The sequence below is a fragment of the Eschscholzia californica genome, unplaced genomic scaffold, assembly GCF_041429995.1.
Source record: "Eschscholzia californica isolate CP2 unplaced genomic scaffold, dmEscCali1.0.p SCAF_1, whole genome shotgun sequence".
Classification (NCBI taxonomy): Eukaryota; Viridiplantae; Streptophyta; class Magnoliopsida; order Ranunculales; family Papaveraceae; genus Eschscholzia; species Eschscholzia californica.
In genome coordinates this window covers 30,541,527-30,567,960 of record NW_028238198.1, presented here as the reverse complement: position 1 = coordinate 30,567,960, position 26,434 = coordinate 30,541,527, and the positions used below count along the sequence as shown (strand labels likewise).

At 37.0% G+C, this 26,434-nt stretch overlaps 3 protein-coding genes and 1 pseudogene across 8 annotated transcripts; all 4 read right to left on the bottom strand.

Moving 5' to 3' along the window:
• Positions 1–72: 72 nt before the first annotated feature.
• LOC147565967 (putative carboxylesterase 2 pseudogene) lies at positions 73–1,323 on the bottom strand (annotated as a pseudogene). The gene has a single exon (XR_015230329.1). The product of XR_015230329.1 is annotated as a putative carboxylesterase 2 pseudogene (transcript).
• Positions 1,324–6,860: 5,537 nt separating this feature from the next.
• On the bottom strand, positions 6,861–9,069 carry LOC147565966 (uncharacterized). 3 transcript variants are annotated; one of them, XR_015237385.1, is made up of 4 exons: positions 8,689–9,069; positions 8,395–8,531; positions 7,739–8,036; positions 6,861–7,218 (listed from the first exon to the last, which is right to left on the bottom strand). XR_015237385.1 is itself a non-coding variant. In XM_086668116.1 (3 exons), the coding sequence occupies exons 1-3, from the start codon at positions 8,809–8,811 to the stop codon at positions 7,139–7,141; spliced, it is 501 nt and encodes a 166-aa protein (XP_086524242.1). In that variant the 5' UTR covers positions 8,812–9,069; the 3' UTR covers positions 6,861–7,138. The 3 variants fall into 3 exon arrangements, 2 of the variants coding, with proteins under 2 accessions (XP_086524242.1, XP_086524244.1); XM_086668116.1 differs by lacking the exon at positions 8,395–8,531; XM_086668118.1 differs by lacking the exon at positions 8,395–8,531 and having other exon boundaries at positions 7,739–7,969.
• Positions 9,070–10,485: 1,416 nt separating this feature from the next.
• Positions 10,486–16,507, bottom strand: LOC147565965 (Ran-binding protein in the microtubule-organising centre protein). 2 transcript variants are annotated; one of them, XM_086652416.1, is made up of 12 exons: positions 15,826–16,507; positions 15,618–15,719; positions 15,340–15,420; positions 14,392–14,501; positions 14,149–14,284; positions 13,950–14,048; positions 13,467–13,572; positions 12,967–13,391; positions 12,649–12,828; positions 12,329–12,526; positions 11,300–11,623; positions 10,486–10,866 (listed from the first exon to the last, which is right to left on the bottom strand). In XM_086652416.1, the coding sequence occupies exons 1-12, from the start codon at positions 16,102–16,104 to the stop codon at positions 10,774–10,776; spliced, it is 2,133 nt and encodes a 710-aa protein (XP_086508542.1). In that variant the 5' UTR covers positions 16,105–16,507; the 3' UTR covers positions 10,486–10,773. The 2 variants fall into 2 exon arrangements, with proteins under 2 accessions (XP_086508542.1, XP_086508543.1); XM_086652417.1 differs by having other exon boundaries at positions 12,967–13,385.
• A 5,744-nt stretch (positions 16,508–22,251) lies between these two features.
• LOC147565964 (uncharacterized) lies at positions 22,252–24,797 on the bottom strand. Of its 2 annotated transcripts, none has more exons than XR_015230328.1 (2): positions 24,502–24,797; positions 22,252–22,914 (listed from the first exon to the last, which is right to left on the bottom strand). XR_015230328.1 is itself a non-coding variant. In XM_086652418.1 (2 exons), the coding sequence occupies exon 2, from the start codon at positions 22,874–22,876 to the stop codon at positions 22,346–22,348; it is 531 nt and encodes a 176-aa protein (XP_086508544.1). In that variant the 5' UTR covers positions 22,877–22,906; positions 24,502–24,623; the 3' UTR covers positions 22,252–22,345. The 2 variants fall into 2 exon arrangements, 1 of the variants encoding a protein (XP_086508544.1); XM_086652418.1 differs by having other exon boundaries at positions 22,252–22,906; positions 24,502–24,623.
• Positions 24,798–26,434: the final 1,637 nt, after the last annotated feature.

Genomic DNA, 26,434 nt, shown 5'->3' with positions numbered 1-26,434 from the left:
ATGAACGGAATATAGATATTTGAGCAAGCAGATATATGTAATAAAACAATCACTTCATTAAACAGCTAAATATGAACTCTAAGTAATTGTGTCATTCTTGATTGATGAGTCAGATTTCCAAGATCACAGTTCAGACAATGAAAGACTTGTACAAGAATGAAAGAACCCATTCTTTTACTGGTTTAGGAACAAAGCTAAACGTTTCAGCAACTCAACTGATTCCTCAAGATTTGGAGCAAAGAGATGAAAGACATGATCTTTATCTTTTGTCTTCAAAATTTCAAGTTTTCCATCCCACCCACTCTTCTCCAAAGCTTCACAGTAAAGGTATTCTCTGTCTTTCAACAAATCTTTCTCTGCAATAAAAACTATCACCCGACGACAGCCCAAACCCGATAAGCTTGGAGCCCCAACTGCAATCGGATTGATCCGTGGATCATCGTTCCCGAGGTCGGACGAAGGATAAGCAAACGACCATGTCCTCTCAGTAACTGCATTTCTCTCTGGATCAAGTTTCTCCACACCAATCCTTTCTTTACCCCAAAAGAAAGGCTGAATTAGAGCAACACCAAGAACCTTAAAATCAGTATTACCCAAGTTGTTGGATTCTTCTCCAAGTTTCATGGCCAAGTTGTGGGTAATATTAGCACCTGCACTTTCACCAGACAAGAAAACTCTGTTAAAATCAACATAGTTAGTTAACCATGATTCAGTTCCTTCTCCTTTGAAATGAGAAACAACCCATTTAATTGCTTCCCATGAATCTTCATAAGCAGCTGGAAGAGGGTGTTCAGGGGCTAATCGATATTCGACCGATAAAGCGATAACATTAGCCTCTGCAACTAAGGAATTCATGAATTGATGGTAAATGGGAGAAAATGCTGATCCAACAACAAAGCAACCACCATGGAAGTAAATGAGAAGAGGTAGTTTTTTCTCACTTTGGGTTGAAGTTATTGTTTGGGGAAGATAAAGTCTTGCAGATAGAGAAGTTTGGGGGTTGATTATGACATCTTTTGAAGAGACACCAGTTTGGGTATCAATTGATGCAGGAACTTCATCTTGCATAAAGAATCTTTCTACCTTCCCACCTTTGTATACTCTTAGGAAGGGAAGAAACTCATTGTCTACTTCTAAATTGCTTGATGCCATTGCAGGTTAGAGAGAGATCTAGATAGATAGAGAGAGATAGAGAGAGACTACAAGGGTATGAAACCATGAAGTATGAATCCAAGTTTTATACTAGTAAAGAGTGGGGTTTTTCTATGTTATATGGAAATAAATAGAATATGAAATAATTGAAAATATAGAATATAACCTTTATCAAAATTCCATGTTAAATTCACCCTTTATAAAGTAAGGTTATTAAGTCCCTCCTTGTTTGATTCTTGTATTAGGTTTGTTCTAGAAGCTCATTTTAAATGATAAAGATTTTTACAATAATCTAGATTATTTTACTAAAAGAAACATTCTAAAATTTTCTTGTTTTTTTTTAACATTGACTAAATAAAAGAGAAAAAAAATTTATGTACAAATATTGGTTTGAGTATCCAGAAGTGCATCATTTTAATTATAAATTATTTTCGAGATTATCTTTATTAAGTCCTACATAGTTGTGGTTGGTATAACTTGCCAAGTTTACTAGAACAAAAAATGGTGGATAATTTTTAAAAATATATCTTGCCAGATATAAAGGAATTGGTATACTTTCTTGTTTCCTTCGAACATTAACTAAATCAAAAAGAAAAAAATATATGTAGAGCTATTGGTTTGAGTTTCCAGAAGTGCATCATTTCAATCATAAATTATTTTTCAGATTATCTCGATTTAAGAAGTCATACATATATATATATGGTAGATACAATTTGCTAAGTTTACTAGAACAAAAAAATGGTAGATAATTTTTAGAAATATATCTTGCCAAATTGAAAGAAATTGGTATACTCCATAAATACCAATTTGAATCCAAAATAGTCTTGCTCACCCTAGAAAATCATTAGCACTTCATGACCATGAACCCACGTGAGAGTTGGTTAATTTACCCACGTGAGTGGTGAGAAAGTCCAAAGACAGTTTATATAGTACCAACTACCATTCAAAATTTGTTCAACAAAAAACTACCATTCAAAATTTGAGAAAATGACTATTTGGGTTCAAAATATTATCATAATAACTAAAAAAGCAATTAACTTTTCCTATTAACTTGAACTTACCAAAATGTTTGAAGTAATTATATATAAAGTTTAAAAGATTATGGGTAATTATTAATGAGGTCATTTTGTATTTAAAATTTTCCAAAATTACCCCTGGATAAAGCATATCTCTTTTTTTCTTTTTCCTCTCTAAAATCAACCGATTCTCTCTCGTTTTCTCTCTCTAAACTCAGTCGTCTTCTTCTTCTTCTTTATCATTTTCCTCTCATGTTCATCGCTCTAAACTCAGCCGATCTATCACCCTTTCATCATCACTGGTTCATCATCTTTGAGCATTACCATCAACAATAGATTTGGATTTTAGCCGGTTCAGTTCATCAACCATTTAAGTCATTTATTGTTTGAAATCGGGCTATACCACCATCACCAGCCGATTATTTTATTGATTTCGTTTGAGTGGCCAAGAGTTTTAGAGTTCCTATAACACTGTTGAAAGTGTAATTCATTCGGCAGTTTATGCCAAATCCATGGAGGCTTGAGTTGTGTTCAAGATGGGTTTTGGGTTGATGTTATTATAAGGAATGACCTTTTAATTGGACAGCGGACGCCAAATCCATGAAGTTGTGTTGAAGATGGATTTTGGTGCTGATGTTACTATAAGTAATATGACTTTTAAATATGTATGGGAAGTTTGGTGATACTAATATAGCACATGAGTTGTTTGATGAAATGTCTGAAAGTCACATGTTATGTGCTGTTTTAGGTGAAAACTGCTGATAACTAAAAGCCAAATCCCACTGCAAGATGATAGTGGAGCTAAGTGTATGCAGATGAGATTTTGAAAGAAGGGTTTTTCTTGAATATGATTGACACACCTCTTTGGCCTTTGAAGGTTGTCACCAACTTGCAGGAGGCAGTCTGGGATGTTGATATTGTTGTGAATGGCTTACCTTTAACCGAAACACGTGAAGTTTTTGGGGAGGTCAGTAAGTATTGGAAGGAGAGAATTGTGCCTCCTATCATCATCTCTTTGGCGAAGGGTATTGAAGCTGCCCTTGAGCCAGTGCTCCGTATAATAACTCCCACACAGATGATCAGTAGAGCAAGTAAAGTTTTCCCTTTCTTGATGTCTAGTTAATTTTTCATTTTATGATGGTTTTATGGCCTAGTTTTTCTTTTTTATAGGATGACCATCTGTTAGCTTTTATCTTCCTTCTTATGAAGTAATGCTTGTTAGTTATTTGGTTTTGTTTAATTGTAAACAAGAGGTTCTATATTCAGAGAGATTGAAGAGTTTGCAAGACAGTTGCCAGCTAAGGGAGTTGTAAATTTGGGATGAGTTTATGTTGATAGTAGCAACCATGAATCATGATAATAGATTTGAGAATGAAAATGATGGTGAAGTTGATGGGCATGGACTCAAGTGCACTGTGAAGTTGATGAGGTTTCAGCACACTGGAAGGTGTGAAATTCTTGTGGAGTACTAGATTAATTTGTAAGGTTCTTAGGAGTAGCAGAGACAGTTTGGGATTTGGGGCAGAAACTCAACAATCTCATCAGCACCTGGCCGACCAGCTGAATCCCTCCTTAGGCAGCTTCCTCCTACTCTGGTTATCTGAGAGCAACTTCTAGAGAATACCTAGCTCGATTGAGTGCCACTTCGTCAGTGAGAATCTTCACTTTGGTCTTATTCAAACTAATCACCTTCGCTCCACTAATCAATTGACGAAAATGTTTCACCAAGCCACTTGGTCTAGAGCAATTTCATCACTACTTACTGTCCAACTTGGCCTTCACTAATATTTATATGCAAATAAATCAAATCCTGCCAGTAACCATATCATGTGTTACATTTAAGTTACCAATTTCTTTTGAATTTAGTTGTTTGTGTTGGACAATTGAGTTACTCGGTGGCTATGGGCCAAGTCACTCTATACCCATGCAGTTCAATGGAATTCCTTCTTCCCCTCAAACTACTTTATAGTGTAACTGTCCAGACAACATTTTTTTTTACAACCTATCTACTGCCTCAACTTCAAAGCATCTTCATCTTCTCTAATCTTAAACTCATACAAGACTTTGAGCTGAAGCTAAACAAATTGTCTCCGAGGCGCAGAAATGTCTTCTAAAGTCGAAATTCCATCCCAATTCCGTTTCTTTGCAAATTGAGTTTGCAAGATATGCAACTCAAAATTATATTCTGCAAAACTTGCAAATCATGTTTGCAATCCATATTTTGCAAACACATGTTTGCAGATCAGATTGTTGCGAACACGTTTGCAGAACAGATTGTTGCGAACACGTTTGCAGAACAGATTGTTGCAAACACGTTTGCATAACAGACTTTTGCAAACACGTTTGCATAACAGACTTTTGCAAACACGTTTGCAGAAAAACGTAAAGGAAAAAAACGCCGTTTTTTTCTGGGTTTTTTTTTTGAAAAAAAGTATTGAAAGTGGATCTTGTTAGAAAGCTAATGAAAAATCATTTCTAAATATATAATTTTTATAGAAATCCGACATCTCAAACAAAAGTTATATCGATTTAAAATTTAAAGAAAAATAAAAGAATTTATTTACACAAAATGACAAAAAGGGGTATTTTAGTATTTGCACACTTTTTGACCTGAATAATAATTTTCAAATGTTTTGTGATTTTCTACTCATTTTCAATAGAGGTAATTTCTAGAAATGTCAAAATAATATTGAAAATAAGTAGAAAAACACAAAACATTTGAAAATTATTATTCAGGTCAAAAAGTGTGCAAATACTAAAATACCCTTTTATGTCATTTTTTGTCATTTTGTGTAACAAAATTCTTTTATTTTTCTTTAAACTTTAAATCGATATAACTTTTGTTTGAGATGTCGGATTTCTATAAAAATTATATATTTAGAAATGATTTTTCATTAGCTTTCTAACAAGATCCACTTTCAATAATTTTTTGGGTTAATTCCGTTTTGGCCCCCATATTGTGACCAACTCACCGTTTTGGCCCCCAATTGTGTCCGGCAGTTCGTTTTGGCCCCAATTTCCTATTTGGCCCCACCATATTTTTGTAAGCTTCTCCATTATACCCTTATGGCAAATTCGTAATTTAAATGTGTTTTCTTTCTCTTTGTCCACCTCACCAAGCAATTTCCACGTCACATTTGTCCACATAAGATCGCCGGAATATGTCGCCGGAAAATGTCGCCGGCGACATCATTTCCGGCGACCACCATTTTTTTTTTTTTTTTTTTTTTTTAACTTCTTCTTCTCCAACCATCTCCTTCTTCTTCTCCAACCATCTCCTTCCTTCTTCTTCTCTCTCTTTCTCCTTCTTCTTCTCTCTCTCCTTCTTCTTCTCTCTCTCTTCCCCTCTTCTCTCTCTCTCCCCCTCTTCTCTCTCTGTTAGGTTTCCGGCGAAGGGAAACCCTTCGCCGGAAACCGTCTGGATCTGGGGAAAACCCCAGATCCAGACACCTCTTCGTCTGGATTTTCCAGACGAAGAGGGGTCCTCTTCGTCTGGAAAATCCAGACGAAGAGGGGTTCCTCTTCGTCTGGAAAATCCAGACGAAGAGGGGTCCTCTTCGTCTGGAAATTCCAGACGAAGAGGGGTTCCTCTTCGTCTGGAAATTCCAGACGAAGAGGGGTTCCTCTTCGTCTGGAAAATCCAGACGAAGAGGGGTTCCTCTTCGTCTGGAAAATCCAGACGAAGAGGGGTCCTCTTCGTCTGGAAAATCCAGACGAAGAGGGGTCCTCTTCGTCTGGAAATTCCAGACGAAGAGGGGTTCCTCTTCGTCTGGAAATTCCAGACGAAGAGGGGTTCCTCTTCGTCTGGAAATTTCCAGACGAAGAGGTGTCTGGATCTGGGGTTTTCCCCAGATCCAGACGGTTTCCGGCGAAGGGTTTCCCTTCGCCGGAAACCTAACAGAGAGAGAAGAGGGGGAGAGAGAGAGAAGAGGGGAAGAGAGAGAGAAGAAGAAGGAGAGAGAGAAGAAGAAGGAGAAAGAGAGAGAAGAAGAAGGAAGGAGATGGTTGGAGAAGAAGAAGGAGATGGTTGGAGAAGAAGAAGTTAAAAAAAAAAAAAAAAAAAAAAAATGGTGGTCGCCGGAAATGATGTCGCCGGCGACATTTTCCGGCGACATATTCCGGCGATCTTATGTGGACAAATGTGACGTGGAAATTGCTTGGTGAGGTGGACAAAGAGAAAGAAAACACATTTAAATTACGAATTTGCCATAAGGGTATAATGGAGAAGCTTACAAAAATATGGTGGGGCCAAATAGGAAATTGGGGCCAAAACGAACTGCCGGACACAATTGGGGGCCAAAACGGTGAGTTGGTCACAATATGGGGGCCAAAACGGAATTAACCCTAATTTTTTTTCAAAAAAAAAAAAAACCAGAAAAAACGCCGTTTTTTTCCTTTACGTTTTTCTGCAAACGTGTTTGCAACAATCTGTTATGCAAACATATTTGCCACAATCTGTTATGCAAACGTGTTTGCCACAATCTGTTATGCAAACGTGTTTGCAACAATCTGTTATGCAAACGTGTTTGCAACAATCTGATCTGCAAACGTGTGTTTGCATAATGTAAACAGCAAACATGTGTTTGCATAATGTAAACTGCAAACATGTGTTTGCATAATGAGAGAAAATAAGTTTTAGTGGAGAGAGTGGAACCCTTGATGTTATATAAGAATTGAGAGATTAAATGAGGAAAATAAGAAGTTCTATAGATCTTTGATATAACTTAAGATTACATAACATTAGAGATTACATGATAATCTTCGTGGTACCTTAACAAAAAAATCATATAGAGTTCGCTATAACCGAAAAACTTCCATCTCGAAAGAAAAACAATTACCCATCCAAAAGCGAAAAACCTTACTTAACCACTGCCTTTGCTTCTAAACTATATCGTTGTGTTTTGGCGGCTTCTCTTGTCATGTCCAATCTTCAACTCAAAGCCAGTGGCATTGTGAAATGGAATTAGGCTTCAAGTACCACCAAAGATCAAGCTAGCATGAAGTCTCCGAAAACAAACCCACGATTTTTCTATTCCATAAATGCTTATTTCTGCAGTCAATTTCAGGTTAATTAGGAGTATTAACTTTGTAAGCATTCATCTCAAATCTAGTTGGAAGGATTATAAAAGATATATTAACTGAAGATGTATCTTTGTAGAAGGTCAGCTATACTATAAAGCAATTAGAGCGAAAAAGGAATTCTATTAAACTAAATGGGTATAGAGTGACTTGGCCTATAGCCACTGAGTAGCTCAATTGTTCAAAACAAGCAAGGTAAATTCAAAAGAAATTGGTAACTTAAATGTATCACATGATATGGTTACGGGCAAGAATTTGATTTATTTGCATTATTAAATATAAATATATGAAAAGATTTAGCAGCTACACCTATGAGTCACAGCAACATGTTGTAGCTGACATGATCACAATGAGATGCATGTACAAAACAATTAAACATCTCTAATGACATAATCGAAGAACGAGTTATACATCAAGAGGCTAAAAAGTGGAACATATTCAATAAGCAATATCTACAAAGTATCAAGAAGGTAGAGGTATCGACCAAGTACCTGCAACTGGCCTTCTCCAGCACACGAAATAAAGAGAAGCTCTAAACAACCCAATACTATTTCCAAAAGATTCATCTCTTTTACTAGATGTGGTGTTAGACTTGGTACAGTGAAGAGTTGCACAGAAAAAGGATGCGTCCATAGTGTAAGCAATCTCTTCTGGTAGAGGTTGGATCTTCTCAGCACCTTTATGCTTCAAACAGAAGCCCTCACGCTTCCAAGCAGTTTCAACTACACAATCACAACACCCACCACCCGTGTGCATAAGAGAATAGTTGTGGTCTTTGTGGTTTTCATTCTGAAAACAAAATCAAGATAATCAGCAAAACCAGCACATAAGAATGAAACTTATCGAAGTGATAAATTATCTCTTTACCGACACCGATACCCTCAGATGTTACATAATGCTTAATTGTTTGTTTCTCGAAAATCAAATTTTTGTAGTCATTATAATCCCAAATACCAACTAACTTAAAATCAGAAAACAAATTAAATGCATACAAAAGCTTTAAACCCATAACAATGAAGCGAACGAAATTAGAATTTCACTTAACCAAGTTCTGGATGACCTTAAAATGGGAAAGGAGGAGATTAGTCTTTCCTAAATGTCATTTCTTCATAGGCCTAGACACCAAGAACCTAACCTCATTACCTACCTGAACCGTTCTTTCCTGCCTTTCAATTCAAGCATTTTCATACAATTTTTGTTTTTTTAAATAGCTTCAATTTATGTTCTTCTTCATCAGCAACAGAATCCACCCAATTCAATTAATTCGATCCTCAAATGACAGCACTACAAAATGCATTTAACCATCACTAGAGAAAAAAAAAACCTAATTACCCATTTCCACAATTAAGAAAGAATTAAACCCCACAAAAACAAAGCAAAATCACTATCTATTATAAATTTGAAGAAACCCCCATAAATGTCAATGAAGAAATCTAAATACCTGCAACAGTAACAGGTGAATCGTCGTCTTTTGATCTAACCTGATCATTAGTCTTAGAAACCAAGTTTTCTTGTACCCTTTGACAGAGTAAACAAGCCATCTGAACAACTCTAACAGCAACATCTAATTATTTAGAGTATTTATCGGATTCTAATGGTTTAAAAGTTCCGATACTCTCGTCCTCCATTACCGACGAACAAGGTTTCCATACAAAGATAACGATGTCGGAAGAAATCTAAGAAGAAGAAGAAACTATAACGAACTGAACTTCTTAGAGAGAGAGAAATGAATCAGAACACATGAAAAAGCAGAGAAGATTTCGAAGAAGAAGAAGATTTGGAGAAGAAGCATGGAAGAAGAAGAACCCTAAAAAATTTCTGGTTTTTTGAGAGATAAAATGAGTTTTGATATGCAAGGGTATTTCGGGAATTAAAATATCCAAAAAAGACCTGAATAGTAATTATTAATATTATTTTAAACCTAACCTCTAATTAGCCCTAATATTTTGGTAGAAAATGACTAATAGTAATAGATTGAGGCTTTTTTAGTTATTTAAAATTTTTTTACTACCCAAATAGTCATTTTCTCATACATATTGTTGGATTTATTATTTTATGTGAGTTTCTCTTTTTAAAAGTGCCCCCACACAAGAAAATTTCTGGCTTCGCCACTGATTTTAGCTAGTCGTGAACCACTGTAATCTGTTTTTCCTAACCTAGATATGAAATCTCATTCGAGGTATGAATTGACTTCAACATTGTCAGACTTCTGGTTTTGTTTGACTCGTCTGAATCGAGGTATGAATTGACTTCTGGTTCTGTTTGACTCGTCTGATTGTTTATTTGAGGCTTTAGGCAGACTAGTTAGATTCAGACTGTGGGAGAAAAAAACACCACCAAGGTGATATTAACTTGTAGGTTGAAGCTGCTGAAAAAGTTACACCAAAGCAACTTGATTCAAAATCAAGAAAACAAGGGAAGAATTAGCCCTTCTTTTCTTTCAACCCATCTATATCTTAATTGATCTAGTGAATGATGCTTGTTTACCTATTTGTTTTTTTGTTACAGGTTACGAATCTCGAGACGTCTGGACTTTGTGGGTCTTGAAACCCAACAAATTATTTACTATACATATTGCCTGCTTCACCAAAGGGTCGTGGACAATAGCAAACTTCGTTGTTAGATGACGGTGCTTGATTGTTTTTAGATTGGCTTAACCTGTTCAGGAAACCCAACCCTAACAGGGTTTGGAAGGATTCTGAATCCGCCAGAATCTGGGTAAGAACTAGTCAGAAGGCAATTGGGCAACAGAAATTCTTGTTTTCTATTGACTGAGATCCAAAGCACCAAATTTAGACCAAATTCTTCTAAAAACCAAACTGTGACTTGAACCACAGGGAATCACAATCGGTGTCAATTTTAATTAAGAGATTCAACTGTTATTCTGAGCTATCAAGGACAATGAACACTTGACTGGAACTTAATTTGTATCCAACTAAGATACAGATGAAAAATCAGTTTGGTTCAATCATGCGCATGACAAAAACAAGCATTTTGAAAGGACCAAAACAAGCATTTTGAAAGGACCACCAGTTCCTTACAAGTTTTTTTTGGTTTATTTTCTAAATTTGACTCATCTGAAAACCTACTTAGATTCAAATTACTGAAGCCTTTACAGGTTGCTTGTCAATCATTCGGGAAATTCTCTACTCCCCGTTGAGGTTTTTTTCTGCCTCGATTTTTTATTCTCCCATCTTGCTGGGACTTTCCAACAATATATTTAAGAAGTACTTTGTAATGTCTTGAAAGCCACTATTATCAGGATGAAAATCATCCAATATCTTGAAAGTTTTCAGCCTGCAGGGATCATAAAGTAGCAGCAGCAGTAGTTATAAGTAACCCTCCTGCTCGTCTTTCCAATTTCATATGCTCTGTACGTACATATCTACAACCGTGCTATGGTACAAATTGAATAAAATAATCGACGCTTCTGTTCTTTCCTTTCCGTCTCTTTTTTCCTTCATGTGTTTTGAGTAAGAAAATCTAATAGAATTTTGCCTACCAGATCACAGTTGCAAGTATCAAGCTACGCATATAGCTGTTGTATCACAGTCTCTGCATTCCCATTGTACTGAGCTAGAAGATGAATGGCATCTGCCCTCGGCAAATCCAGGAACTCCTGAAACATGAGAGATAAATTAGAAGGAATCAGGTTTAGGACAATCAAAGGCAGGGCCAACCCAAGCGTTTGGGAGGCGGAGTTAGAATTGGTCCCTTTAAGGTGAAAAGAGAAAAAACTTAGATATTCAAGAACGATTTTAACCTCTGACCATCAACACACAAACCACACATTTGACAACTAAGCTAAATGTTGAATTCTTAACATGTTGTACTGAATATGAAAAAGTTTAACCCGAACTAGAATGTAAGAACCGAATTATGGGGTCCTTAACAAACAATAGGGCCAAAGCAGTTAAAGCGACTGCTCTGGGTCTGGGCCAACCCTATTCAAAGCAGAAAAGCGTATAAGCATAACATTATGCGGAAGGGCGAAGTGCTATAGAAAAATTCTTGGAACAAGAAAATACAAAATCCAAAGGAAATGAACTCACCATAACTTTGAGTATAGCATTCTCATCGGAGAGAACATCTCTAGATGAAACCTGAGTCGGACTACTGCTATCTTCAGCCATTCTACTACTTGAAGATATGGTAACTTGGGAAGATCCGGGTGTGTCCGTATCAGCATTGGTGTTTGATGTACCATCAATTACTATGGGACAGTTAATTTCCTTCAAAGAATCTATCTTCAAAAGCCCTTCGAAACGGTCCTTGCACATTTGAAGCTTAAACCACTCATTATGTGTGTGAAGTGTTTCTCTCACTATTTTCATAAGCTGTGGTTCTTCTATGCCCAGTCTTCTACCCAATGCAACCTACACAAAATTCAAATTCGGCTCAAGAACAGGGTCGAAGGGATGTTAAAGTCCTAAAAGACCAAAAAACAGGCAGAACGGAAACATACTACCATATCAAGAAGTTCAAAAAATTAATACAACTGAATGATGGAAAAGAGCTGGTCGACAATATGTGGCAGACTTTCGTTTACTCCTATAGATACTTCGTATTTGAAGTTAAGGTATTAGCAATAAAAAGGGCGTACCAGAAGGCTATCAATAACAAGATTTTTTTCCGTTGTCTTGCTTCTAGAGACCACCACTTCTACTAGTGTGAGTTTTAGGTAGTTTTTTTTTTTGGAAGTCATATCTGAAATCTGACTAAGAGAGAGGATAACCTAGAAACATATTTTGGTCAATATGATAGAGAGAGAGAGGATCACCTAGAAACAGTTGATAAATGAAAATCAGCTTTGAGCATCCCCGCAATGTGTAAAACTTATCTATCAGCCTATCAGGTTTTTACAGAATGCATACAAAATTGCCACTTGCACGTGAAAGTATGTACTTTGTCAAAGTAATCATCTCATTGTTATTGTATATTCCACATGTAACACAGTCATACTTGAAACAATTCAGTTAAGGATAACTGTTTTAATTGAAGGTATAGAAGAAAAATATTCTGGCTTTCATCAGAAGCATATGTTTTAGATAAGTTAGTCGTATAACATAACCTAACCTAACCTGAAGCGAGGTTGCAAGGATAGATAATGGTATTCCTTTAGCACTTGCATCTCCATTAGGGCTAAGCAAAGCTAATAAAGTCTCCTTCAAAGGTTTCAGTAGGGTTGGATTACTTGCGGCTGAAGGACCTAAATAAGAGGATGCAACCTTTAGAGCTCCAGAATGATCACCAGACTTCACCAACTTAAGAAATTCGACCTGATTGAGCACAAATGTCAACACGCAACAAACGGAACCATTCATAAGAACAGTCCTAAACAAACTTCTTTTACTTTTCTTACTTCCCAAGTAAAGACATCGCAGTAACAATAAAAGGTTACCTGCTTGAGTTGGAAGAGAAGAACAGGATTTTTGGGAAAAAAACTTGGATCCATTGCATTTATTTCCTCTACAACCTCTGCAGCCATTCCCTTACGTGTTAATTCCTTCATCTCCAGCACAATATCATACTTATACCCCTCGGCTTTCGCAACTTCTGAAGCAGGACGTTTCAATGGGGCCTAAAAAGAATCCAATAATCACTATGACGTGAGCAAAGGGTAATTGAATGTTCAATTCTTCAGACATACTAATGTGATGGGCGTTAGGGAGAAGATATTGTTACACGATAGGATGTTATTCAGTTCACAAAGAGATACCTGTTCTTCCGACAATTTATACGACTCAGCAACTTCAGCATAAGAACTATACCCTGGGTTCCCATCTCCACTAGGACAAATAGCAGGAGTAACTTCTAGCTCCTCAACTCTTCCTCTCCATCTCTTGCGTCCACTTCTTTCTCCAGTTCCATGTCCTCTGGTCCTATGGAACCTCCGGAAGTTTTCGGGAAAACTTGTGCTACAATCCTCTCGATTGCTTTCCATCTCGTATGGGGATCGCTGTTGAACATTGGTTCCTTGCATCTCAATTTCTTGAGGGGCATCCATACCAGGAATGCTAACAGAAGTAACTGAAGTTTCGCCATCTGAGTCTTTACTGGGTAGACAATCCATGTCGACTGAGCAATCAACCACAGAACCATTTGAAGGATCGGGTGTCCTACCTAGACTTTGCTTGTCTGTTGCTGAAAACAAGAAAACAATTATGCATTGACCATGGTAAAGAAACAGGACCTGCTGCTCGTCACGAAAAACCTTACCATATGATGACGGGAATCCACCATCCACAATTCCCCTATAGATGCAATACTCTTGAACGAGCTCATCAAGCACTGCCACGTCCAGTTTCATCCGGCACAACTCGTTCTGCAATGGACAACACAAGTTAATGGTTAACTAAACCACTCAAATCATTCTACAGAGTCCTGACTTCTACAGACCATTCCCCATAATTAATATCAAACGGTAACTCGAATTTAACCAATTATATGAATTCATAGTTGGGAGCCTCTAGCCCAAGAAGAGGATACAATTTTTCTACTACAAAGGAATTTGGTAGACATGCGTAAATTCACAACTATATGTGAAGTTATATATCTTGTTCTTGCATCTCCACCCATTACCCAGGTAATAGAGCCTATCAATCACCATCGATGCAGTACCATGTTGTCTATATTTCGATGGGAAATTAAATCCAAGATGGAAAAAATAAATGCAAAATACGATACGAAATGAGCAAGAACCTTAAAGGCCTGAAACAGATCTCCTTTGGCGAATCGTAAGCTGTCAATGGCCCCTTGTCTTGTAAGATCAACAGCATGTGCAAGGGCTTGCACGTCCACCTGAACTTAACACCGAAAAATTTGTCATGATATAGCTCCAGGAATACACTAGCTTCGACAGAATAAAAACATTACTGGTGACTTAACAATGAAGCCTTACCTCATCAAATGGAGGTGCCTCAAGAAGGCTTTCTTGGGGTGTTGGAGCGAGATCCCGTTCCTCAAGAAGCAATCTCTCAGTAAGATTTGATATAGGTGATGGAATCCCTTGCCGGAAGCAAAAGCCTTTATGTATGCTGCATGTTATCAAGAACAATAAGGCATCACAGAAGTAAGGGAGACAAAAGAACATCTATTATCCTATATAAAATGACGAATATAAGGATTCGAAGTGATCAGTTACCTGATCAAATATCTCAACGTCATTGAAAATATAGGATCAAAGGCATGCAGGTGAACTCTTAGAACAGACGATAACAACCCAGCAAGGTCAAACCTCCTCTTCTCAGACCACTGAAACAAGTGTTACAAGTAAAAACAGAAATAAGAAATTACGCTATTGTAGCAAGCACCAGTAAGATCTCTACTTGCATATTTAATAGTCAAAACTTCCATAGTTGAAATGTAAAACAACATACAATTCCATATGGTATTCAGTATTCTAACTAGTAAAATATAAGTTATTACCCCCAAGATAATACAGAAAAGACAAATTTTCATGTGTATCCAAAGTTACCTGGTCCATGGTTGCTCAGGTACGTGGTAGCGATACCAGTACACTACCATGTGAGTATCAGGTTTGCTAGGGTATACCTCTTTGGTACGCTATTTTCCGTTGTAGTATGTTTTGACTATTTCGCTAAACAATATATACTCTCTATGATGCATACATAATAAATACACCTACTCCCAAACATTCTATATCCATAGACTATTAATTTACCCTATTTCTTTGTACCAGATTATTCAGTATTAATTTTGGCTAATTAACTGATCTTGTAGTTGTAGTTAACTATCCAACTAATCTAGAGTATAGATTTGTACAAAGAAATAGGGTAAATTAATACTGAATAATCTGGTACGTCAAATTAGGGGTATCGGAGCGAACCCACCGCGATACGCAAGGGAGAGTAGAGCATCAGGCAACATTTGCTGTATCATTTCTGCAGTAGTTATCCATACTAAAAGCATGTATTTTCAAGTTGAACAAACTGAAGAGTGAGCTCCCTATTCATCTATCACCTATAGACTTCCCACCTTGTTGAACTTATCCTAAATAATTTTCTAGTTGGTGGCAAAATCTTCTTATAAAAATTCCAAAACTAAGTATAAATAAAACAGTAGAGCCTACCTCATTTGCCACAGGAGAAGTCTCGTCATCTTTATCAAATATAAAGGCAAGAAGAACATGCTTAAACTCCTCATATGCTTCCTAAATCACAACATAAACATATTTCCACAATTAAAACAAAGAATTATTTTTCGTGCAAACTTAGCAAGTTTTACTAACTTAATGAGACAAATCAAACAACTAGATGGAAATGATTATATGCAAATTAACCTAATCCGAATTTTATCATTAATCAAACTAAACCAAATAAAATTTCAAATAACTGAAGATTTGATTACCGGATAAGCGTCTAAAGCACATGGAGCAAGAGCTGTCCTCAAACACTCAATAGCAGAATCACGATCCTTGACAGTTCCTTTTCTTAGAAGCTCAATAAATTTCTATTCAAAGATTAAAAGTTTTCATGTTCAGAAACCTAATCTCATACTTACTGAAACAAAACAAAAATTATGCAGAAACGAAATGAAAATGAAATAAACAGTTTACCTGCTTCTGTAATCGGAAGAGAAGTCGATGATCATCAAGAACAAAAGTCGCGTGGATCCTAAGAAGATCAATAGCAGAATCAATGTCACCGATCTCTAATAACCGTCTGATCTGACGTATAACTAAGCGAGAACGATAAGAAGAAGATGAAGGAGAAGATGGAGGAGAAGATGAAGAAGAAGAAGTGATTGATTCTTCTTCAAGTAAGTTTTCAGATTTAGCGAAATTGATTATGAGAGAATCAAGAGCTTCCCAATTTACAGGTATAGTAGAATCCATGAGTCTTTTCCTTTCCCAGATTTAGAGAGAGAGAGAGAGAAACGTTATCGCTGTTTTGAGGGTAAATTTGTTTAACTCGGGTTGAGGGTAAGATTTCGAAGGCGGCGACTTGGAAAGATTTTACTTATATAAGGTTTGTCTGGAGTGTCGGTACAAATTTTATTTGCTGTACATACGAAACAATTTTATCACGTGGCTTATGCGTCACCCACTTGTATGGTAGGTGAATGAAACTTCAACTAACTACTCACTTGCCACATGGCAGATAAAATGGATGTATTTACAGACAAAACACATGAAAAATCTTTCCGTTTTATTCATATCCCTTTCTTTTTAAAATATTCTCTTTTTTATTTGTTGATGACTTGATGAGTGTCACACGAAGCCATTTGGTGTCGCTATCAGGGTTGCAATGTTAAATCGTACAGGCCTTCACCTTTTACAAACTAGTTAACAATGAAAAACGGGCCTGCGCGTAAAAGATCGCCTAAAATTTGTCTACTTCAGATGTGAGATATTACCCGCAGCCAGAAGAACAATAATTTTTTATTCATCCCTCTATTTCGGTCCCTCCCCCAGCCTTCCACCAGGTGTGACGACGTCTCATTCCATGCTCAAGTGATATGTTGTCATATCAGGTGGAGATCTCATTAGGTTAACCTGCCTCCCAGTAGAAATTTATACAGTGACCTGTCAAATAATATAATGGTTTATTGCACCTAGTTGAAATGCCAAAATTGTTGAATATATATCGCCAACCGCGGACCGCCAATATCACGCATTAAACACCCCCCAAAAATGGAAATAAAGAGAGACAACTACATCGACTGCTTCATTTAACTGAAAACACGGGCACTTGTCAAACAATCTTTATTACAGAATGGTGGTCCAGCTTTTCTTTTTCGATTGTGATTGATTTTACTTTTATAACATCATTCGAAGGTCTGTCTTACAAGTATATGCCATATTGAACCTGATTTTGCTACCCAAGCTTCTGCCGGAACAGGTTCTCTCATTCTTTGTTACATTTTCTCTGTGGTTTGTTTGCTTTCAGAATCAAATTTATCTACTTCTGAAGTTGCAACGTTTTTGCTGGAGTTGGTTATCGAGTAGTCGTTATATGCAGAAGTTCACTAGGAATAATATACCACAAACCGCTGGTTCAAACAAGGAAGAAAAGAAAATGTTAGTAAATATATAACATGAAAAAAATGAGATTCACCCTTGACTCCAGACAAGAATGGAATTTAAGATCAGAAGTTTGTATAGTATCTATAAGATGCAAGCTTGATTCAAATTCACAGGAAGAATCAATATGAACAGAATTTGAAGTTAATGAATTATATTTGGAAGTATGATCCAGGCATAGATAAAACAATGAATTAAATCACAAAAACCATTCGGATGAATTCCAAATGAACTATTCTCCAGATAGTACGAAACCGGATCCTTTAGGAGAAGAAGACGAGCTAAACATAGTTGTACAATTTTCATTAAAAAAAAAAACATAGTTGCATAAAAGAACTTTGTTGCAAAACTCAAAGAAGTGTAATGAGTTCATCACTGGACCGTTGAATTTCTATAATGACCTATAATTTCTATCTACAGTTCTTTTTTCTTGTTTTGTGTACGGGTAAGCTCCAGGATGGGAAGAAAATCTCATTTAGTCTTAAAACAATAAATTACTCTCGCAAGTATCAAAGCCCTCCACCATTCCATTTCACAGATACTGCTAATTTAGAAGATTAGAAAAACAAAGCAACTGAATGAGCAAAAAAACGGAGAAAGACAACCTGAATTTGTTGTCTGTTTCCCTACTTCAACAAGCTCATAAAGTCGCACTATGCAGTTCTTCAAAAGTATCAAAGTGTTTGCTACTAAATCCTCTTCTAAATGCCTTAGATTCGATTATCCCCGAATCAGAAGACAATTCCTTGCCCCTTAGAGTGAACCATTCTTAAATTTTGTATTATATATTCTTTCTTCAATACCAAGTCAAACTTAAAGAACTCAACGTACAGACCTGGGTTGCCGAAATTTACTCATTTCACAAGCTTTTAACGTATGTTCCACATGAACAACCTAGTTCTAGCATCAAGTGAATAAAGGAAAATGACTATAACAACTCCGTGCACTGTGATGGAGTTTTAGACAAAAATTTTCTCATTGAGCATCTTCATGTCAATAATCAGCTCATGGTTCCCATTAAATTCCAATAGATGTTACCAAAGGGCCTCACTGCCACGGCATAGTCCATTGAGTTCCCTTGGTAAAGCGCGCCGTGTCGGCTGGCACAAAAAACTACTTAAACTTTGATTAAAGAGTTTGAGGCTTTTGTAGAGACCCACAACCGCCCCTCAGTTGGACATGTTTCATAACGGGCTGGCTTTTCCAACCAATACGGGGGTAAGCACAAGATCCGTGCTAATCTTCTTTCCCCCTTGTCATTTAGGTGTTTAACTTCTGTTACCCCTCTATACTGGCCCACTTATCCTAATTGTAGCTACCAAATTCTTACACTCCGATTTCCTAAATTATTTATTTTCATAGATCAGCTTATAGTTTCTAAAGAGCAAACACAGGGCCCATGCTAACCCTCAATCTTCCATTGTCAAAACTGTTTCAGTAACATGTTCCTATGTCCCATTGCACCTAATCTATATAAGGCAACTTATCCACAAACTATCGAAGTCTCTGACGATCGATGATATGTAAGAAAGAGCTACTAAAAGCATGAAAATCTCATCTCATAAAAATATTCAAATTTGAATGATACTATAAGAAGAAAGCAGACAAAAATTGGACCAATGGAACCCTTGAATGCTAGAGCCCAAACGACGGAAACTCATAGAAGGAAATCCCTAATGGCACTACTCTCCACAGCAGTATAAAACCTAAACTTGGAAGACATAAAAAATCATTTGCAAAGGTGAAGAAGAGCTTGAACAAAAAGTAAACTATATTATCAATGTCACTTAAACTCTAGTATCAGTAACTAAACAATATGACAATATCATAATCACTTTAGGTATCAAAACTCTTATGCATTTCTCCTCCTATTACCAAAGCAAAGCAAAAGGCCAACTTTTTAAACCACCTATAAATTTCCAAATCCATTGAAGGGGTTTCCTATCTAAATGTTCTATATTTTCATCCTTACAACTAAAATCATTTAATTATGATCTTGAATTCACATGGGAAACCATCTAAACCAAGGAGTTAAATTTTGAAATCTTTTGGTTGAAATGATCGAAATATTTCCATTTCTTTGCTTACCGAAATTTCGACTAAAACCGAAATTTAATTACTTTCTCTTAACAATGTCTCGTGAACGAATTAAATTTCGAAATATTTCTACCAAAATGAACGAAATATTTCCATTTCCATGCCTACCAAAATTTCTGCCGAAACAGAAATTTCATTCTTTGATCGAAACATGGAATTTTCTATGTTCAGTAAACCCATTTTTCCCTAAAGCTGAAACCTTTTGTACTAAAAACCCATTGATTTCATGAGGAAACCAGCTAAAACTGGGGAAACCACATAAGCAAATAATGAAACAGAAAGAGGGCATTTTTCCCCTTCTTTGTCAAATTAAACAGAGAAAGAAGGAGAGAGGGAGTTGAGGTTACCCAAAGTCAACCAGGAGAATGATGAAGTTGTTGAGATGTTGAAGAGATAAGAGATTGAAGCTTGGATACGGCTGATGTCTTCTGAGGAGGACAGTTAGAGAGAGAGATCTGCAAAGATTGAAGCGCCTCGTCGAGTTTACCGGCAGCTAAGGCGGCGCAACCAGCCTTGTATGCTTGGTCGGCGACTCGAACATCGTATTTGGGTGGTAGTGGTGGTTGGTTGGTGGGGATTTTCTTGACGGAAGATGAAGAGGTGGAGGAAGAGAAGTTTTGAAGAAGTGTAGATGCATGGGAGTATTCAGAAGCAGCAATAGCAGCATCAATTTCCGCCATGAGAGCTTCTGGCGTTGAAGGAATTGTTTTAATCCCATCATAGACGCTCCAACAACGATTCCCTCCTCCTCCTCCTCCTCCTCCTCCTCCTCCTCCTCCTACCTCTCCCGCATCAGTACCAGTACCAGAACCAGAACCCATCTCTCTCTTTCTCTCTCTAGGAAACTGGCCGCTGTCTAACCACACAATTGAGTGATAATTTTGTTTCTTTTGAAAACTGTTGGGTTAATTTGACATAGACCCCCATTTATTTAGTGATATTATGACTTTACCCCCAAAATCAAAAGTGTTCTGGCGTTAAGCCGTTAACCCCCAATTCGCTTTTTTCTGTCTTTTTCCGTTAAGTGGTTCGTGTGAATCGCACGCGTGATTCGTGACCAAACTGCCCCTCATACTATCCTCCATCTAATCTAATGGTGACCATTTCATCTCGTGATCAACGGCCCAGATATGATATTTCAAAATAGCTGTTGAAATATCATCCCCAAACCACCCCCAAAAGCTCCAACGTTAAGAACCCTAAAGGCTTATAAAAAGCAAGAGCTTCAATCGATGGATGATGAGGTTTTGGGAGGGTTGGAACAAGGAAGTGAGTTCATTGTTGCCAAAACAATGGGAGGAGGAGGTAAGTCTAGTTCATCAATTGAGGTATACTCTGTTTTCTTCTATTTTCGGTTGGGGGTCCTTCCTTAATTAACATATTTACAATGGGGTGTTATCTCAATAAGTTATGAGCTATTTTCGTTTTCAGGAAGCCTTGTGTCAAATTTGTGAGATGAAGACTCATGTAGCTTTAAATTGTCCCTTTCTTTACTCGGCATGTACGAAGAGTAGATTAATTAGGGCACGAGCTATTTGGAACGAAATTGAAGCAATGAGTAGATTAATTAGAGCACGAATTTGATTCCTTGATGAAGCGGCGACACGCCAATCACAGAAACCAAGGTTGACGGGGAGATCGGCTGAAAGAACATCTCGAAGATCAGGAGGAAGATCTTTACTATTTAGCTTGAATCCACTACCATTGTCAGAGAGAGAAAGAAAGGATCTGAAAATGAAGCTTTATTGGCTATGAAGAAATAAAAATAGATTCGTGAAGGAGTAGAATCATTTCACTGAAATTCAGAGCTGGTTTTTATCACAAGTTTTAGAGAGAGAAAGAGAGGGGGGAGAGGATTTTTGATTTTGTATCAAAAATTAAACAAGACACCAACTACACCAACAACTAAGAACAATAACTTCACAACTGAACTCCTATCTCTTTACCTTCTTCGATCAAGAATGGTTTCTATGTGGGAAGGATTTAAAACCGTATTACTCCTTTCAACGTCGACCATGGTGGTCGGTGGGGTGGAGAGATTGACGAATTTGTCACTGAAGATTTAGCAAGTTGGTGCTCTGTATTGAGTTATTCTTGTTGTGTTTTGAGGAGAAGATAAAGTTATTTATACGCTTTGTTTGTGGTGGGTGGATTTATAGAGAGAGAAAGGAAGATAGAAAGAAAGAAGAGATAAGTTTGTAGTTGTTGAGAAGTAAAAATGTAGTAACTGTTAGGATTTAAAAGAAGGGCATTTGTGTCAAAGTATACACGTGTACTTCGCACACTCGCCATTTAACGGATATTTGACAGAAATAAGGCAAATGGGGGTTAACGCCTAAACAGTTTTCATTTTGGTGGTGAAGTACTAATATCACTAAATAATTGGAGGTCAATGTCAAATTAACCCAAAACTGTTTGGGAAAGAAAAAAATTGGGGAACAAACTATAGGTAGAAGTTGTGAATCCGTTAGATTGGAGTAGAAGTGAATATGAATTAGCTTTCTTTAACGGGTGAAATTCACTTGGGTCAAGGTTCTTCAACAAAATTGCAATGAAATGGCCAACCCCAAGCTCCCATTCAATTCAAGCTCGGCATCTAATGCTATACAATATGGTGCAGGAGATCGAAAAATAGTTTACCTTCCACTATGGTCTCCTCACCGCCCTTCATAATTTACATTTCAGGCTGTTGAATTTCGACCATAATTGTTCACTTGCCTCAACCGTCAAAATTTATGATTACCTTGTCGAATCCAGAGAGCATTGCTACTACTTCTTTATAAAAACTAGGTATAGCCCATGTCATACGTCATGGACAATATGTTGCACTAGAGATGCTCATAGGATCCAGTACCATCCACATTAACTAGCAAAATCTTATACATATCAGTTGCCAAATAACGTGACAAGATAACAAAGAAACAATACACAAAATTGATTGTCAAAAGTAAAGCTATCAATCCACATTGATGGATAACCGAATTTTAAGAGAGCAAGATCCACAAGGAATAACAACAGATGCAGGTATTGTATCATCACGTGTCCTTATTGATATCTTCTTACTCTCATCCCTATCTAAATCATAACCCATTTCTCCAAGCTCTGCAGAATCGATTGTGAAATAATCACCACATCTACACTGGTAAAATAGCTCCAAGATTTCACCAACGTCTTCCATTATCATTTCTTCCAAGCTAACATCTTCAGCATTTTCTGATTCTCGTCTTGAATCAAGTAATTCACGATCATATATTGCACGAGACTTTGTATCACTGAGAACTTCCCAAGCTCTTTGTACTTTTAGAAACCTTTCTTGCGATTCAGGATGGAAGTTCGATGGCTCGGTAGTTCCTTGTAATTTGTCAGGGTGTGAATTGAGGGCAGCCGATCTGTAGTTTGCCCGGATTTCTTCGTAATTTGCGTCTTCCTTCACAGATAGAATGTCATAGTGAGTTTTTTGGATTGATCTCTTACTGCCTAGAAGCATGTTTGAAGCTTAAACATCAATTCCTTTTCACTACAAAACTGAGAACAATGAGAGAATATATTAATAGACCAAGTGATATATGGTGTTGTCTAATGTCTACTCAGGCACAACGATACCCGCTATTGCAAAATTCATGTGGTAATAGTGTTATTACGAAGAACAAGAAAATAAGCAAAGCAATAATACAAATAACCAATCCCCCCACAAAAACATAAGAGATTACGTGGTTCAGTCATAAAAACCTAGTCCACAGTGAACAATATCACGATGAATTCACTATGTATGAAGAACAAGATTACACAAATTTCACAAGAGCTTCAGAACTAATAATCCACAAATCATAGCAATCTGCGCCTCCACTATCTCTCCCAAAACCGGAAAAAAAAAAATCCTTGTAGATTAATAACGTACATGAAGTAGCTTTTTGATATCGACCCATATTTACGAAATAAGACATTTCTCAACAAACAGGAATCGACGGTCCAAATCTAAAAACGCATTCCTAACACCACCATCCTCCTTTTTCCTCCTCTCTACTGATTGACTCTTTCCCCCTCTCTCTTTAAACAAATAAGTCGAGTTCTTCCTCCCCTTCTGAACTCATAGGTTAGATCTTCAGCTTTTTCTCAACAATTTCAAGGGGTTTTAGTCACCAAATTGTTGGTGAAGCTTATTCTTTGAAGATTCAGCCACTTTGAGGCCAACATCAACCCAGACTTTTGAAGATTTTGTGAAGTAAAGAAGTTCGGATTTTTTTTTCATTTTAGTTCCAGTAATTAGGTTTACTACGTATAAAACCTAGCTTATGGCTTGATTGCTCATATTTTGTTCAGGTAACTAGCCCAACGTGTGAAGAAAATATGAGGTATGGCTTGTGAGAGTTTTTCCATTAGTTTTTCTTATCAGTCCAAAATTAGGGTTTGAAAATATCTAGTTTGATTGAACCCATCTTGTTATTAGTTTTTCCTATAGTAATTTAGCACTCAAATTGTTTTTTCTTGACAGTCAATCGCAACTGCGGATGGGATTGATTCTCACGACACATTAAGACCCTTCGAGCACGGGGTCTTGCTTAAACAGTTACCTGCTCTAGTTGGTGGTGAACTAATTTAAAGATAAAACTATGAAGATATTGCCACATTGATCTTAATGTGAAAAATATTCAAAACTCATACGAGTTCTTGATGTAAAAGTTATCGAACTACCCACTACCCAGCCCTAGGAAATTCAGATTCTTCAGTATTCAGTACCTAGAACAAGTTATCATAAATTAGTAATAGTAAGGATTTGAATTCCTAAAATACCTAGCAAGTTTTTGACATACAAATTATTGATTCTTTGGATCAGGTTAGATCTTTCTTTGTTCATTATTCTCCATGCAAACACAATTGGATACTTTCAGTTTAATCAAATCAGTAAAGCACGATTTCATGCAAACATCAATCAGTAAAACTCTAATTAGCCCAAGCACTACCTCAATTCTAAATAATCGAAACCAATTTCCACCAGGAACCAATTAAACCAAACAGTAAATATGACCCTAAATTGAAAATGAATCGGCACAGGAGAAGAACATAACCCTAATTTTGGAATCTGAAGAAAAAAGAAAACCCTAACTTACTCACCTCTAAATAGTTCAGAGATTTGATTTGATTATGGCTTCAAATTGATCTTCAATGAATACTTTCACCAACAGAGTCTATGTTCAGAAATCTCTCAAATCAGACCATAATATGCTGGGCTGACTGCATACGGTGGAAAAGGGAGGAAGAACTTTTTTTTTTGTTGAGAAAGAGGGGGAAGGAGTCGAGGGCCCGGCTAAAGATACCCGCTAATTCGCCAAATTGCTATTCCAACCCTGAAGTCAATCTCCTTTGACCTCAAACTGCACTTGGGTGTAAAGAACACGGATCCGATCCGTCTGTAGGGGTGTACACGAGCCGAGCTCTTAACGAGCTACTCGAGCTCGGCTCGACTATTGCTCGTGCTCGACTCGAATATTAACGAGCACGATCTTAACACGAGCCCAAAATCATGCTTGTTTATGTAAACGAGCCGAGCTTGATCATTCTTTAGTGTATCACGAGTTACTCGTGAACAACTCGTTTAACATACTCTTATAATATTGTAGTACATAATTACGTATTAGTATTGAAATTTGTACATGAAATATCAACCATTAAAAAATTATCGGAATATGAATCATTAATCATTATTATTGTATGTGACAAATGATCATTGAAGTATTTTGATAGTTAAGAAAATTTTCATTTGAAGTATTTTGATAAACGAGCTTAAAAGAGTGCGAGCTCGAGTTTGAGCTCGAGCTCTTTCAAATTTATACGAATCGAGCTTGAACAAGTGGACAATTACTCGAACGAGCTCGAGCTCGATCTCGAGTTCGAGCTCGACAGTCAAATACATGAACCGAGCTTGAACATCTTACTACTCGACTCGGCTCGACTCGAGTACACCCCTACCCGTCTGAAAGCCAAAGCAAGGTGAAGCACACGAACCGGTCCAATAAGTCGATTTGAAATCAGAATTCTTTCCATAATGATTTTACTCTCTCTTTTTTTTCTTTAAAACAAGAGTATTTCTCTCTCTAACTCTTCGTTGGAGATCGTGATGATAGTTTTGAAAACGAGTGACATGATGATACGAAAAAACAGAAGAAGAACAAAGAAAAAATAAGACAGTCAAAGAGGGTGACATTCGGGCACCTCCTCTATTCATAGTGGGTGCCAATAAACCCGACACAAATACTACTACTGCCTGTTGGACACAATAGTCAAGCGGTAGGGAGGCACAAAAGATTTGGAATGCTACGAATGACTTTTTTAAATCTAGACTCAACAATCCGAATTACAAACACAGACATGAACCCAAATGAAAACACACACATTTTGTGGATTAAATGTGATACTTTACAAAATCCCATGTTTGTCGGCGCCAAATTAAATGTGTTTTATGTGTCAAAATTGTTGTTCAGTAGGTCACCAGTAGCCTACCAGTTTCGTTCCTGCACCAAACACAATTATAGTGAGAGAAAAAAAAGGGTGTGAGAGAACGGAGATGGGACGAGCACAGGCGGAATTAGATTAAGAAGTACCCGGAGTTTAATTATCACACCGGAAATGCCGAATTTAACGGCGACATCATCAGAAGTTTCTGGTTTTATTTTTGCCATAGACCATAGTAACGGCTCATAGTAACGGTTCATGTGATCTGTTGCGGAAGTTTTAGAAAATCTTTAAAAGATATGGAGGTAAAAAGATTCGGAATTCAAATTTAATTAAATTAGGGTTCAATTTTGAAGTTCATGAAATTTTCGTTTTTAGTCGTCGTACTTTATATTGTTCTTTTTAAATCAAATTAATTTCTTAAAACGTTCATTTCAAATTCTAGAGAGAGAAAGTTAGAGAAACGCCCTATAATTGCTTCACATCCGTTCATCTGTTCTCTCTCTACTTTTTATTACTATTCCGCCATTTTTATACTCAGAGGAAGTGTTCTTTAGTGAGAAGGAATTGAACGAACTGGATTCGACGGAGAATA